General features: G+C 37.6%; 1 protein-coding gene across 1 annotated transcript in view; it reads right to left on the reverse strand.

Moving 5' to 3' along the window:
- The window catches only part of itga2.2 (integrin, alpha 2 (CD49B, alpha 2 subunit of VLA-2 receptor), tandem duplicate 2), a 30221-nt gene that overhangs the window by 7388 nt on the left and 8283 nt on the right, over positions 1–14550 (reverse strand). The window contains exons 3-19 of the mRNA XM_081354619.1: positions 10545–10654; positions 10274–10368; positions 9031–9145; positions 8789–8916; positions 8553–8701; positions 6545–6695; positions 6303–6468; positions 6085–6164; positions 5860–5998; positions 5573–5718; positions 5347–5490; positions 3396–3593; positions 3182–3312; positions 2688–2851; positions 2330–2589; positions 1930–2012; positions 346–487 (exon numbers count right to left, since the gene is read on the reverse strand). Of these exons, the coding sequence (XP_081210745.1) occupies positions 346–487; positions 1930–2012; positions 2330–2589; positions 2688–2851; positions 3182–3312; positions 3396–3593; positions 5347–5490; positions 5573–5718; positions 5860–5998; positions 6085–6164; positions 6303–6468; positions 6545–6695; positions 8553–8701; positions 8789–8916; positions 9031–9145; positions 10274–10368; positions 10545–10654 (2401 nt within the window). The remainder of the gene's footprint in view (positions 1–345; positions 488–1929; positions 2013–2329; positions 2590–2687; positions 2852–3181; positions 3313–3395; positions 3594–5346; positions 5491–5572; positions 5719–5859; positions 5999–6084; positions 6165–6302; positions 6469–6544; positions 6696–8552; positions 8702–8788; positions 8917–9030; positions 9146–10273; positions 10369–10544; positions 10655–14550) is intronic.

Here is a 14550-nt window from a genome sequence, read left to right on the forward strand (position 1 = left end):
AAAACACAAATGCAGTACACAGTATATTGCACTTAAATGGATAGTTCACCCAAAATTCTGACCAAAAGCTGTCGGATTTCATCAAATATATCTACATTTGTGTTTCGAAGATGAACGAAAGTTTATCTTATGGGTGTGGAACAACATGACGGTGAGTATTACTGACAGAATTTTCATTTTTGGGCGAACTATCCCTTTAAATTATGGGTAGAATCTTCTGGTGAGCCTGCCAGCACCACCTGAATCCTGCCCAGTTTTATTAAAATTATTTTCACAATCATATATTGTACTGCTGATGTCAAGTAGAATATAATTAATGAATAGTTTGGATTAGTTGTAAAGTACCGGTGTTGTAAAAGAAGCGTAGAAGAGGTTACTGGAGTGGCTGACTGTCACCCGTGCATTGTATGCATTTTCGTTCCTGTTCATCACTGTCACAGTGAAGGAGAGTCTTTTCTTGTTCTGGCTGACCACCAGTGGAGTTTTGCTAGAAATAATAATAAAAAACAAAACACTTGTATTTTTTCACTCAATTTCACAGCAATGCAATGGAAGAACTTATTTTGGATTCTCCAAAGAACCTTTCAGTGAAGAACCTTTTTTCATAGTGTGCAAAAGATCATTTTATTCATCTAAAGATCCTCTTATGGTATGGAAATGTTCCATGAAATATTAAAGGTTCTTCATGGAAGCTTCAATGCTAATAAAGAACCTTTATTTTTAAGAGTGTACAGTAAGAGATTTATATGGATGTGTTATCGAAACTTTTCACAAAAGAAATTGGGTGCTAGTTAATTCGATCATTTCAAATTTCCTTATAAGAGATCATTTATTAACATTTCTGTCTTGTTTAAACGTACAGTATGGCATTTTTCGCCACTAGGGGTCGCTAACCTATTTACAATAACAAAGGCGTAGATTGATGACGCAACATTTGCTAAGAATTATGGATCTTGTCGTCAACGTCAAGCCGACCGATCTAATAATGTTTATGGATGACTGAATACATCGATGCTTTTATCATGACTATGATATAAAGCAGTTCGGGATTGCTAAGAGACAGCTATCAGCTCCAAACTCTAACGTTAGCACCCAGTCCCGCGGATATAGAAGGAATACGGACATTTCATTCTACCGAACTACACGCAGAATTACTACTCACAGGTCAGTTTATTAGACAAATTAAACTTGTGAGGTAACGCAGCGCTGTTTCACTTGGTCTAACATTACACTAGCACACTAAACTGCATCTGAATGTGTTGAAATGTATGTGTTAGTTTGTTGTTCATCTGTATGAGACTAGCAGTAAGCTACATCAACATTAGAATAACATACAGATCATATTCTGACATTTTATCATTGTTGAACGTTATAAAACATTGATTAGTTTTATGTAAATGTGCTCACCTGTTTAATAAAGTACATGTAGGAGCGATCGAAGTCTCGGACGTGGAGCTCTCGTTTATATAACGTTACTGTCTATGGGAGCTCTCGGCATCTCGAAAAAACTGCGCTGATATTGATTCTCGTTTTAGTTCTCCTTTTTTATCCAAAGTCTGCTTGCCATGGTCCATAATGTTTGAACGAAACAACAACAGCGTGCAAACAGACATTGCGAACTACAAAGTTGTCCGCGTCAGTCGCTTTGGTTACTATCAGAGGGCTCTGGTTGCCATGGCAGCACGAGCGGAAACCAGGGACAACGCGGATATGACGCCATTGGCGGCGACAAAACGGAAATGAAGAAACGGGACGTTTCTCGAATTAAATTACAAATTTCTCTTGGTTTGAAAGTTGTTGGAAACAGTCGGGATAAAGTAAGTACACAACTAAAAAAAATATATAACATAGATATAGTGATTTTTGCTAATTTTAAAGCAAAAAACTTACATATTGTGCCTTTAAGTCATATGGTTGAAGGAATCTTACCCACGTTTCTCTTCACTCTCCACACTCAGTACCAAGTCACTGAAGCAAACTTCATCTTGGCCACAGTCCTTTGAGAATGGGATCTGGACCAAACCAAACCCCAGAGATAAACACAAGGATTTAGGGAGAGTTTCCTGAACAAAGATGATGCATTCTTCTATTCTTAATAGCCTAAGTCAGAGGATTTTAAACTGGGGTCCAGGGGGTTCCATGGGAAATTAGATAGATTAAAAAAAATAAAACTACTACTACTACTGTAGCCAAGGTATAGCTACTGCCATCCCCAATTCATGTTTCTGATCGAAAGTTGATTCATTTGTTAATTAATTGCCCTTTTTCTTAACACATGCCCATCACAGTAAACCACAGGCACTTAAATTTTGGTTCTCGCAGCACTCACAAAAAACTCCCACGCATTGGGACTGAAGACATCTAGAACAGGGTTTGCGTCTGGATAGCTGAGAACTACGTCCACGCGCAAAGCAATTGAGTTGACGAGGTCAGGGGTCTCCTGCACATACACATCATGCTCTTCACATGTGTCCTGCGCAGAGACGCTGATGTCTTTCTGGAGGACCCGATCCAAGTTGCTGAAATAACCTCTAGGGCTGACCCGAGAAGACTGCAGGTCAGCATCCAGGGTCAGGTTGTACTTGATATCTGTTTTTATAAAAGGATGTTTAAATGCATTACTTCCTCTGACCAAATGTGTCCATCTCCTAAAAATATATGACCCAGACCAGAATCAGTATCCTTACCCACTGGGCCCAGTGGATTTGTTGGTTTAAACGTTGCGCCGAAACACACTTTAGCCTTAAAGCAGGACACCTGCCTCCCACTGTTGCGACACGGTTTACTCAGGATACTGATCTTATCAGGGGTGAAGGAAACCTTGGCTGTGACCACTGCAACTGCGCTACTCCTAAAACCACAATGAAAGAGTTCAAGAATGCATCAATTAAAACTCAACCGTTCAATTGATTTATGGGTTTTGGAACAAACAGGAGAGTCCCACAGAAAGTTGATGCTTAGAGAATTGCTGAGGTGAAAAATGGGATTCCAGAGGACAGCTGGAGCGATCATTTCGCTGGCCACAAACATATCCAGATATCCCACCATGACTGAGGCCGTCGATGCAGCTGTTACACACTTCACTCAGTTGTTGAAGGTGGGCCGTTAATAAAGTATTACAAATTAGCATGGTCTCCTGTTACACGGGACGATCTAATCGTGAATTAATTCAAATTCTCACCAGAGTTGGACGACTTTCCCAAAAGCCCCCACTGTGACATCTGGGATCGAGTCTCCATTCATATCTCCGCTGGCGTCTAGAGAACGGCCAAAGTACTTCAGCGCTGGGTCCAGTTTCGTTCCAATAATTTTCTAAATTTGTGAGAATATTCAGAATTTTGGCACTTGCAATTACATTTTATGTGCTGAGAACTCAATGAAGTGTTTCGTTCTACCTGTGAGCTCTGCTTTCTGATGGTCTTTCTGTCTCCATAGTAGATGTAAATGGCACCATGGCCATTGTCTTCCAATGGGGCACCAACCACCACGTCACTGAAGCCGTCCAGGTTCAGATCTGGGACGACGGTGATGGCCATCCCAAACCGAGCATTCCTTTGAGAACCCTCCAAAAAACCCTGGTTACTTAAGATACCCTATTAAAAGATAAAAATGAATAATAAAGGGGTTTTATTACGCGGCTCTCTGAAATGTCGCAACATTCCGAGGTCGGTGAATCAGTATTAATCTCAAATCAATATCATTTCCCCATCATTATTTATGTGTTGAAAAGCTGATGTGTAATAGCCTAAGTGATATATGACTATATTATGCCTTATACTACGGGGCCGTTGAATGCTTGAATCTGATTGGTTGACGAACGTTCTAAGGTGTGCATTATTTTCAGGGAAACGCACAGCTAAAGTAGTTCCAGGCAGGTCTTGACCGCATTACAGTTCCATATCACTTCGCGTAGTTAACTGTAATAACGGAAAATAGGATACAATTCATAACAAGAAAAAACATTTAGCCGCATGAGCTTGATCTGGAATTTTCAATGTCTAGCTTCACAATCAATGGAACATGCAGTTTAATTTGAATAAATAAAGTATATAGTCCTATCTATAGCCTCAATAGAAAATTAAACTGAATATAGGCTAAATAAATGGATAGTCCTGCAGCATGGATTATTATTGCAGATAATATAACAAATAAATAATTATTGATAGGCCTACTTGTTTAAAGGGCTTTGTGTTTCATTTATTTGGCTAGTCTGTCATCTGTCAATAATAGAAAAAAAAAGAATGAATTCGAATTAATTAAAAGGAATTGAATTAATAAATAAATAATAATATTGATGCACATGCTTTTTTTATGCTGCGATGAAAACAGTCAGAGAATGTGTCAGCTAGTCGTGTGCGTGTGTCCCCAGCATTAGTCTGCTATCAGTGGCTCAAACCTCCGTTACTAACTCTAAAATGACGTTTTGGAAGTTAGCAACGGAGGCATTGGATTAGATGCGTAATAAATTAGTCCTACATACAAGAGCGTTTTAATGACAAAAACTTTACAAACGTCTTGAAATACATAATCTGAACAACGTTTCGAGGTGTGGTAACTGTAGTATAAGCGGAATAATTGACTTCAGGCCGTTGAATTATTAGAAAAATAATGCACACCCGAGGTGGTAATGCGTCGGAGGACTTGAACTTGAAAAACAGTGTATACTGACATATTTCCTTTAATGCTATATATCACGCTATAAATGAACTAGAAGGAAGAGATGATCGGTTTCCACAAGCAGCTTTAACTGAGCCTCTACAGTGATCTGTCACAACACATTAAAGAGCCAAAAAACTAGACGAAAACGATACAGACGCTGCGTCTGAAATCCATACTTAGTAGGTACTACATTTGGTTTGAAACCAACCACTAAAAAAGTATGTTCTATATAGTATGAACGTGTGTAGTTTGAATGAAATTCCGACGTATTACACACCCGCCATGTCATGTGACCTGTACCGTCAGTTGCATTGCTTCAGTTTCATTCACAAATCCTTTCCTGTGGCCTTTCCGAATGCACACTTCAATAACTCGGCGGAAGAAGTAGGTCATTCGGGAACTTTTCGCCTTCTGTTTTTTGAATACTGTGTATTAGGGACACACTACTCTGTTCTCATACCGTTTTTTTCTCCTACTATATAATAGGGAAGTATTTGATTTCGGATGCAGTGCGAGTCGAACGTCACATGTTGACATCTCATAATTGCGGTAATTTACAACATGGAGTGAATGCAGCATTAGTGTATATAAATCTCTTTTACAACCTTCGCTTTATTAGTAGGTTATAGTATATTGTAGCTGACTACAGAAAAAAGAGAAGGAAATAAGCACAATAAACAAAATCACATTGGTAATGGTGAACAGGTAGACTCGTCCCGTCTCAGACTTCTCCTCGCTCATGTACATCGGAGCTCCAACCAGCAGCAGATCAGTCACTCCATCAGAGTTCACATCAACGGGACAGAGGACGCTGCCAAAATAAGACCCGATCTGCAAACCACAGACACCACAATTACATAAAACAGGACTTTACTGTCTAATGAAATTCAAGGTCATTGAGGGTCAAATGTACCTGATCTCCTCTTTGTGAATCTATGACCACAGGTTGTCTCTGGCTGTCAATAATGTAAACTATAACCTGTCCTCTATGAACGGCACGAGGAGCACCGGCCACATAAAACTCAGACGAGCCGTCAGTCACAGAGCTCACAGAGTAGCCTGGATATATGACAGAAAAAATTTATACACAAAAATAAGTGAATTAATCTAATAGGCTACCTTTTGGAAAAAACATTCCAGTGTTAATGTAAAAATTATGATATGCAACAAAACGACCTACACTGCTGGAACAATGCTTACCAAGTAATGAACTGTGGTTTCTATCTTCCAAAATTTTCTCAAACGCAGCTTTGGGCAAAATGTCTGATTTCTGAGCAGTTTGGTGAACAATGGTCCCGATCCAATTATATGCTCCAGCTGCTCCCAGTAGGATCACATCCTACAACCAAGACTCAATGTAAACCACCAGGAGAAAAATACATCTAGAAACACTGATGGAAATACACAGACATATAAAGCCAGCACCTTATTTCTGGTCTGGTATGCACTGAACCCCACTTGAGACATTTCCAGTTTGAAATTATCCCCACTACCTTTTCCAACACCTAAAGACGTCAATGAACAAAAACCAAGAAAATATTTATTGACAGTATATGTTTGTAAAGAAACGCATGTCTGTTACATTACTCTTAAAAGACTTTCATTTATATGTAACACACAGTAAAATCAACATAATCATGGACCTTCAATGTTGAAGATTCGATCTCCGAGAGACCCGACAATCTCTATAAGCGTCGCCTCTTCAGACACATTGAAAAAGTATTTCTCCGTTGGATTACTGGCAATTGACTTAATCTCAGCGATGAGTTTGCTTGTGTCAATGTCATTCCTTATATAATATCCAAGCACCTAAAAAAAGTTCACAACACCCATTAATGAATTCATGCCTTCACTTAGGACTGTACATCTTTTTATTTTCACTAACCGCAATGCCAAAGCGAGTAATATTTTGGCTCTCGCATGCCGGAATAACGGTTTTCCTCAGATTTGCATCATGTGACTCTCCATCAGTTACCACCACCATCACTTTAGTTGCCCCAGGACGACCTCCGTTTTTGGCCAGGAATGCCTCCTTTCTGTGAGATCCAATCACCCGCAGAAATGCACACAAACCCACCAAGGGAAAAGAAAGCATTTAGTGCGAAAACTCTGTAAAGCTAAAGTGTAAAAACTACTTTATAATCAGTTATAGTGGTTTTGTATACAGGTATATACTACAGTATATCATCTTTGGGCACTTCTTTTTGTTCCAGGAGCAATTTATTTCACTTGTTCCCCCATTATGTTATATTAAACAAAAAAAGTAAACTTGTTTTTCATGTTTTATCATGTTTTTCATGTTTTATCATCTTTTTTATCAATATTTTAGCTGCTTTTCAAATGCCTTTTATGTACAATATTTTTTTTTTGCTTGTAAAAAATTTGGAGTAGGATTTACTTGGAAAAAGCTTGCTAATTTTTTTCACTCTGAAAATGCTAGTAAATTTACAAAGTTTGCCAAGTAAAAACCTAAACATTTATTAGTAGCTTTAATTAGAAATCTTTAAGTTAAATTTACTTGGAATATGGAATTAAGTAAACTTTACTTAACCTAGTTAAGTGAAAGTAACAAAGATAATAAGTAATTTTAACTTGGCTAGTAAAAGGTTGATTAATATCGATTTAGTTGAAATTTCCTTTGCATTACATTTCACTCAAACAATAATATTGAAATATACCAATCATTTATAGTATGTGCTTTACTTAGATTATCTAAGTAATATATACGACATCATGTCAGATGTTAAACTTTACGTGAATGCAAAGACCTCAATACTTGGTAGACAATACACAATGACGGTAACATTTGATGGATCATTTTTGTGTTTGAATGTGTCATTTTGAGCAGAAAATTTACTCGAAATGTCACAAAATGGCAAGTTACTAATCCTGACAACAAAAGCAATGATAAAACAGTGTAAATACAGCTGGAAAACAGTGAAAAATGAACCTCATTAATTATTCAAGGTCCAGTGCATGATGGGAACCCCAGTATCAGAAAAGTTGAGTAATTTTTACTTAATTTTATTGAGTTGATATTTACGCTTTCATTTCTACTCGCTTGAATTAAGTACTGATATGGAATTTACTTAGTTTTTTTTATTCTTGCCTGGACTAACTTTTTCATGTAAATTACATTGTTTTTTTTCAGTAGTATTTACTTCACCAAAAAATCATTTTTTACAGTGTATAAGTGATCTGTGAAGGAAACAAAGAAAAATCAAAGTACTGTAACTATCACTTCTGAGCAGAATATGTACACTGTAAAAAAATGATATGATCAATAAGTTCTCACAACTTATGTTTTTACATCGCTTTAACATCTAAATAAGTTAAGCAATAAGTTATACAAGATTAACTAATTTTTAAGTTATGATAATTTAAGTTGAAATGACTTAAACATCCAAGTTGATTGTACTGAAAATTTTAAGGCAGAAACTTGGGCTTTTTTTACAGTTTTTTTACAGGGTTACATTTCTAATCAAATTGTAATTGTCAAATTATTGTGCAAAAAGTGTAACACTTCTACTATTCCTGCTACTACTACGAATAAATTAGCCTTAGTTGGACAAAACATCAAACACCCCCCCCCCCACTATTGCACCACTACAGAATAGTAAACACAATATGTTTATGTGATATGGAGAAAACTATATGGAGGAAATGTTCGTCTTTGAGACATAAAAAATGAAAAATGAGATATAAGATGAAAACAATCTGCTGTGATGTACGTATGTCCACTGTTGGACTTTGTTAGAAGACTATGTACCGTACATGTAAAAAGTGTGTTTTATAAGATTTTATATAAAAGTCATAAATTACTGCATATGCAGTTGAATGAAGCTCTGTTCTTTACTAATTCAGTGAAGTTGTTCAGAAAGAATCATGCATACCTGGCAAAATCAATGGCTTTGAAAGTATTAGTCTCTAATCCTTGTTTCTGCTGAATTTTTGAAGCTGCTTTAATCATGGCCTCTTTTGTCTGATGGGTATTCAGGTTGAACTCGAACGAGGTGTCAACGGCGTACTGCATCACACTGACCTGTCACAAACAAAATCAGAAATATATGTAAACAATGGAGACAAGAAAAACAGGTTAAACTAATTGTACACAAGCAGTCTGACTGGCCTGAGTGCTTTGAGGTCCAATGTCTAAGTTTTCCAAAAGTTTCTTGAGAAAAGCGACGATTGGTTCCCATGGGTATATACTGTTGGATCCATCCAAAACAATGGCAATGTCCATAAAACTGCCACAAGCTGTTTGAAAGAGAAATGAAACAACATAAATGTTAATATTCTGCTGGGGATTCACAATGGAGATTAACCTGACCAGTAAACGTTCAGAGACAGGACATGGAAGTGTATTTGTACTTTGAATGGCAGGGGAAAAGACCGACTGGAGTGTAAACTGTGGGCCCACTTCAGCACAGATTCCTGGGTAGAAATACAGACTTCCACAGAGCTGAGCCCACAGAGGCCCGCATGTCTGAAACACAAACACAAATAACTTAATATAATAATAACTGAGCACATGACATCCCACATAAACTAACTGAAAACACAAGTAGAAGAACCTATTTTTCAAAGAAGCAGTTTTTATTATTAGAGCCACACGATTAATCGTTAAAAGATTGCGATCTTGATTCAAACACCCACACCATCTTATTCCTAAATGGCAATTGGCAATGGTTACTTGAGTAACCTGATATTTCAAATAAAAATTGAATCAGTTATACTGTATAGTTACACCAGCAGGTGGCGACAAGTGACATTTGTAATTAAATCATTCAATCAAGAGATCAATAAGGCTGATTCATCCAGTAATGAAACAAGTCTTTATGAGAGAGTCATTGAATCATTCATTCAAAATGTTTTTTTTTTTGGTGCAGAAGCAATTAACATTTTGTCAGAAACTCTTGTAAATTGCTTGTTATTTTGTTTAATCGTCTGTTCAAAATCGTGGGAGAATCATTCGTGATCTCTATTAAAAAAAAGAAAAAGTGTGATTCTCTTAATAATAAAATAATCAAATAAATAAATGGTTCGGAGTAATTTCAACATAGGGTTGTTTGCACCATGACCTCGAGCCAAACACCTCCCCCCCAGAAGCTTTTTCCCTTGGTCGAACATTATTAAAGTTAGAGCTTATTTAGAGATATCAGCCAAATGGCTTAGTGCAGGCGCTAATGGATCCAAGGTTGTATCTCGTAAATTACCCCTCTGATAATGCCCAGAATGGTACCAAACTTCTACGGTAGTACAAATAGGTTCTGTACTCATAAAACGAGGCATTGGAAAGTTTGTAAGTACATCAGGAGTTTATTTAAAAACACTTGCCTGATGGCTTATGCTACCGCTAACCCGGACATCGACGCCACTTCCATGATTTGGGAAAAGCCCGTAAAATAAATATTGGAGAAAAATAAGTCTTTATTAATTGATAATCTTCCCCGTAATCATAATTTGTGTAAAAAGTTGTGGTGTTTTACTGACTCCAGTGTTCAATTCAGCTAGAAAATGCATTAAATTGTATGTATAGGTAAGTTTTTGAATTTTTGCATAAATGTATGTAGAGGCACACTTTTCCAATGAGCCTGCAATGCATCAGTCTTACCATAAACCCGCTGTTTTTGGTTGTTGGAGTTAGAGTAAGACCTAGACTCATGTTGATGTTGTTGCTGTTGGTGATTTTTGGCATATCGACTGAATCTGAGGGCATATTAAACATAGTGACATCTTCACCTTTACTTCATAATGTTTCATCATTTCTTATAAAAAATCCAAGAATTTGCTTTTGAACTTCACAGCATGAGATTGCTCTGTGAACAGATAACACTTTTTGATGTACTGTATCTCACTGGGAATGATGGGAAATGTTTGCTTACTCGGAAGGTTAAGTGCTTGACAGCTGGTTCCAGGCTTGTTAACCTCACACTTATAGATTTCTCCCCTTCGATTTTGATCGTATCCCTTCCATGGAGAACCCACAAGGAGCCTGAGGAACAGTATTAGGTGTAAGTTTAGTCCTACTATCCTGAAGTACAGTGTCAGGTGAGTTTGCGGAGCACACAGCAGTTACAGTATTAAGGATATTCTACAAGACAGGATTGCACAAACAGATTTAATGAACAGTAGCCGTAGGGCGTGTTTTTGAAAGCGATTCCAAGATTACGTGCGTGTAGGTGCACCGAACATCCAATATATAATCTAAACACACCCACTAAATTACACAGAATATCACTGCAAGGTCACCATAATGTGATAAATGGCTCTGCCCAGACTAAACACAACATTCCTCAAACAGTGACACATAAACTTCCCATCTTGAGACATCAGTCCTCGTTAAACAGACACATTGCACAACAGCTTATATATATATATATATATATACTGTATAAACTATACAACAAATATACCATTGCAAAACAATTCCGCTAAAATAAATTTAAACAGAAATACATCAAGTTAACATAAATGAGAATGTGAAATGTTGATCTGGCAACCAGCTGAAATAAAGTAAGACCGTTTTCAATTAAAACTTTTTATGTGTTTTGGCCGTTGATTTACACACCAATGGCGTTTTGGTGGCCTGAAAACGCAAACTTTTGAAAACGGGTTTCAAAGTGCAAGTTTTTGAAAAGATACCGTTATTGCCTCCGTGTAAGTAAGTTTGTCAAATTGTGACCTCATGCGCATGTGTATTACGTGTTCAGTGCATAGTGTTTCTTTACAAAATGACATCGCCACCTAATGGCCTGGCATCAATAATCCAGCGTTTTAGTCGTTTTCACGGATCTGTGTGAACCTGGTGTGAACGGGCATCTTTTTGACTGTTGCCGTCTGTAAGTGAAAAACGCAAAGTTTTAGTACAATCATTATTGTATAAACGTCCCATAAGTTTAAGTGTATTTAAAAAATAAAATATAAATACACTTAAACTTATTTTATTTCAGCTAGATGCCTTTCAATACTAAATAACTAAAACTAATTACAAAAACGACATTTCTAAACTTTAAATTGAAAATAAAACAGACAAAACAAAAATGATACTAAAATAACACTAAATATATATTTTATTTATTTTATATATATGTTATTATTTCAATTAAACATTAAAATGAAACGTCTCGGTTACGTATGCAACCCTAGTCCCCTGAAGAGGGAATGAGACGCTGCGTCGAAACGCTGTGGGAACGCCTCTGCGTGATTGCGTCATGAATGTGATAGTGCATTCTAATAGTGCGTTCACACTGCCGCCGGCGAGAGCGTCAAAGTGGCCGGAAGTCATTCATTTTCAATGAGAGCCGGCGGTGAGCTCCGGCGAGGGCGGAGCGGCGCGTCTTGAATGGTGAGAGCGGCCAGGAGAGTTGAAGTCAGGTCAACTTTATGGTAATAAGCTATGACGCGGTTCGGCGGCTACCAATCAGAATGTAGAAGTCCTGCGCCTGAGAGGATTCCAGAGTTACACCCTGTAAACATTGGTTTAATGTTTCGATCTACGTCAGAGCATCAGAGCGTCCCCGAATCTTTCTCTGGCGTTGTTGGCAGGGCAGCGAGAGCGAATTATGCCACTCTCGCCGACGGCGGTGTGAACGTACAGTAAGACAGACAAAAAACACCAGGGACATATTCACACAGAGTGCTTGCTGAAGACATAGAAGCTGACGCTGTTTGTTCCAGGTATGCTTTATAGTTCCCTGGTCGATAACGTCACATGACGTTCCATCACGCCATTGGACTGGTTTCATATGTGCTTCATGACGCAGAAACGTTAAGACGGGCTTTACACATGACGATCGCTCTGATTGGTTTTAGGTCTAGCCTATCCAGAGGCATTTGAGCGAAGTCCACTCCGACGTCCGTTGGTGAAGCGCACCAACTTTTAAATGCATTATTATATTCAAATTGCAAACACATGAGGACAGTCTCCATGAAAGACCCACTGGCAGATGAACGTGCTACTACATTTCTCTCCGAAACGGTAGGAAATTAAATTAGATTTAAGAGAGGATTTTAACTGTGACAAGATGATTGACAGGGCAGTTTACATGACGGGATGCACGTGACAGATCCGTCCGATAAAGATGATGAAGTAGTATGTCCCAAAGTTGCCTACTTTTTTGCTACACATTCAAAAGTAAATACATTTTCTTCACAAAAAGAGTACATATGGCGTAGTGTAACCATAGACTGTAAAAAAATAGAGTGTAACATAGGCGAATTGGGACGCAGCATATGGCTTTACATCTGTGGCCCGATCTCTGTTTACAATGGCCCGATCTCTTATTGGTTTTAGGAGTTTTAGGTCTATCCAATTGTGCCCAGGGGCATTTGAGCGACGTCCGTTGGTGACGCCCCTTTGGAAATGAGTTATTAAAGGAGCTTTGCCAGACCATATCTCAGTTACTACTGAGAATGGTCTGGTTTTAACCAGGCTCTATATGGTAACAGGGATGCAAATTTTGACTAAAAGAAGCTATTACTCAGTAGGGGCTAGCTAATTTGAGTAATAGTAATTGTTTTTTAGTTATTGATAAATGTTTGTTTACCATAAATTAAAGAAAAGGAAATTGTTACAAACAGTGTTGAATGGTTTAGTTTGACAAGCAACATCAATACAAGTTGTGTAAAAATTAAGAAAATGGAATTACACTTACTTTAGTTCAAGCCATAAGAACTGTTGCAATTTAACAACATCTTAAAAATGTTTGTAATGGGAAACCATACATGTTTTTAGTCATTAAAATTAGTTTATTATTAACAGTATTTTGAATATCAACTCAGGAGATCATATCAAAAGTTTGACATTGTTGTAAGATTGTAATTGTTGTGTGCAGTTAGGTGGCAATGTTGGACAGGACAAAAACCAGCATTTTATGAGGGAGGATACAGACATGAAGCAGTTGACCAACTTGTACTAGAATAATTCATTGTTTATCTATTTAATAGTTCTCACGACAACAAAAAACTGAATGAGAAAAGTAATAGGATACTAAATAAGGAAAGTTCAGGGGATTTTAGAAACTGACGTACATCATTATTCAAAGTGAGTACATCAGAATAAATAGGGTGAAACAGACTCTGGGTATAATAATACCTCATTGTCCGTGGTAACGGCTCCTCTCTAATGTGTTTTGTAGGAGGCCAGACCAGATCAGTCAGACGGAGCTAATGCTGGACTCACAGTGAGAATGATGACATCAGCAGCATTCACAAAAGCATGAACCATCTAACAAACATGATGTCATCAAAAGGCCCACGCTAGAGCAGGAAATGCCTCATCTGCCCTGTTGCACAAGAGAATGTTAAGAAATACTCTCATGAAGCTTGTCTAGGTGACCAGAAGCGAACAATAACAATGGCCGAACAGTGAACAATGGCCTAGCAGTCATCAAAGTTATCAAATGTTTAGGGAAGTTGTGCACAGTTTAGATGTAAGTTTTCTTTGTGTTTTAGAGGAATGGTTGTATATTAAACCAACAATTGCGTGACTTATTGCGGTTGTTTTAGATCATGTGTTAGTATATAGCTATTATGTGGGAATGAGGGGAAACCCTTCATTTCCTTGCAGATAGATTCTAGAGAAACTTTATTGCGATCTCCCGGATACAGGAAAACTTAATGAGCACAGGAAGTGTGTGTGTGTGTGTATTGAGAGGAGTGATATACTGGAGGGGGAAACAGCTATCAGAGTGTGTAAGTAGACATACATACTCAGGCTAGCAGGAATGGCCCTATGATTTCCACGATGTGGAAAATGCGGAATCCATTTGGATGAAAATTTTGGATGAATAAATCAAAAGTACGGCTTTTGAAATAAACCTCTCATTTGCCGAAGGAATTGTTTAATTTTCATTTGATTGCATTTTGAAAGATTATTTGAATTGTTAA

The sequence above is a fragment of the Scardinius erythrophthalmus genome (genome assembly GCF_964197995.2).
Source record: "Scardinius erythrophthalmus genome assembly, chromosome: 23".
Lineage (NCBI taxonomy): Eukaryota > Metazoa > Chordata > Actinopteri > Cypriniformes > Leuciscidae > Scardinius > Scardinius erythrophthalmus.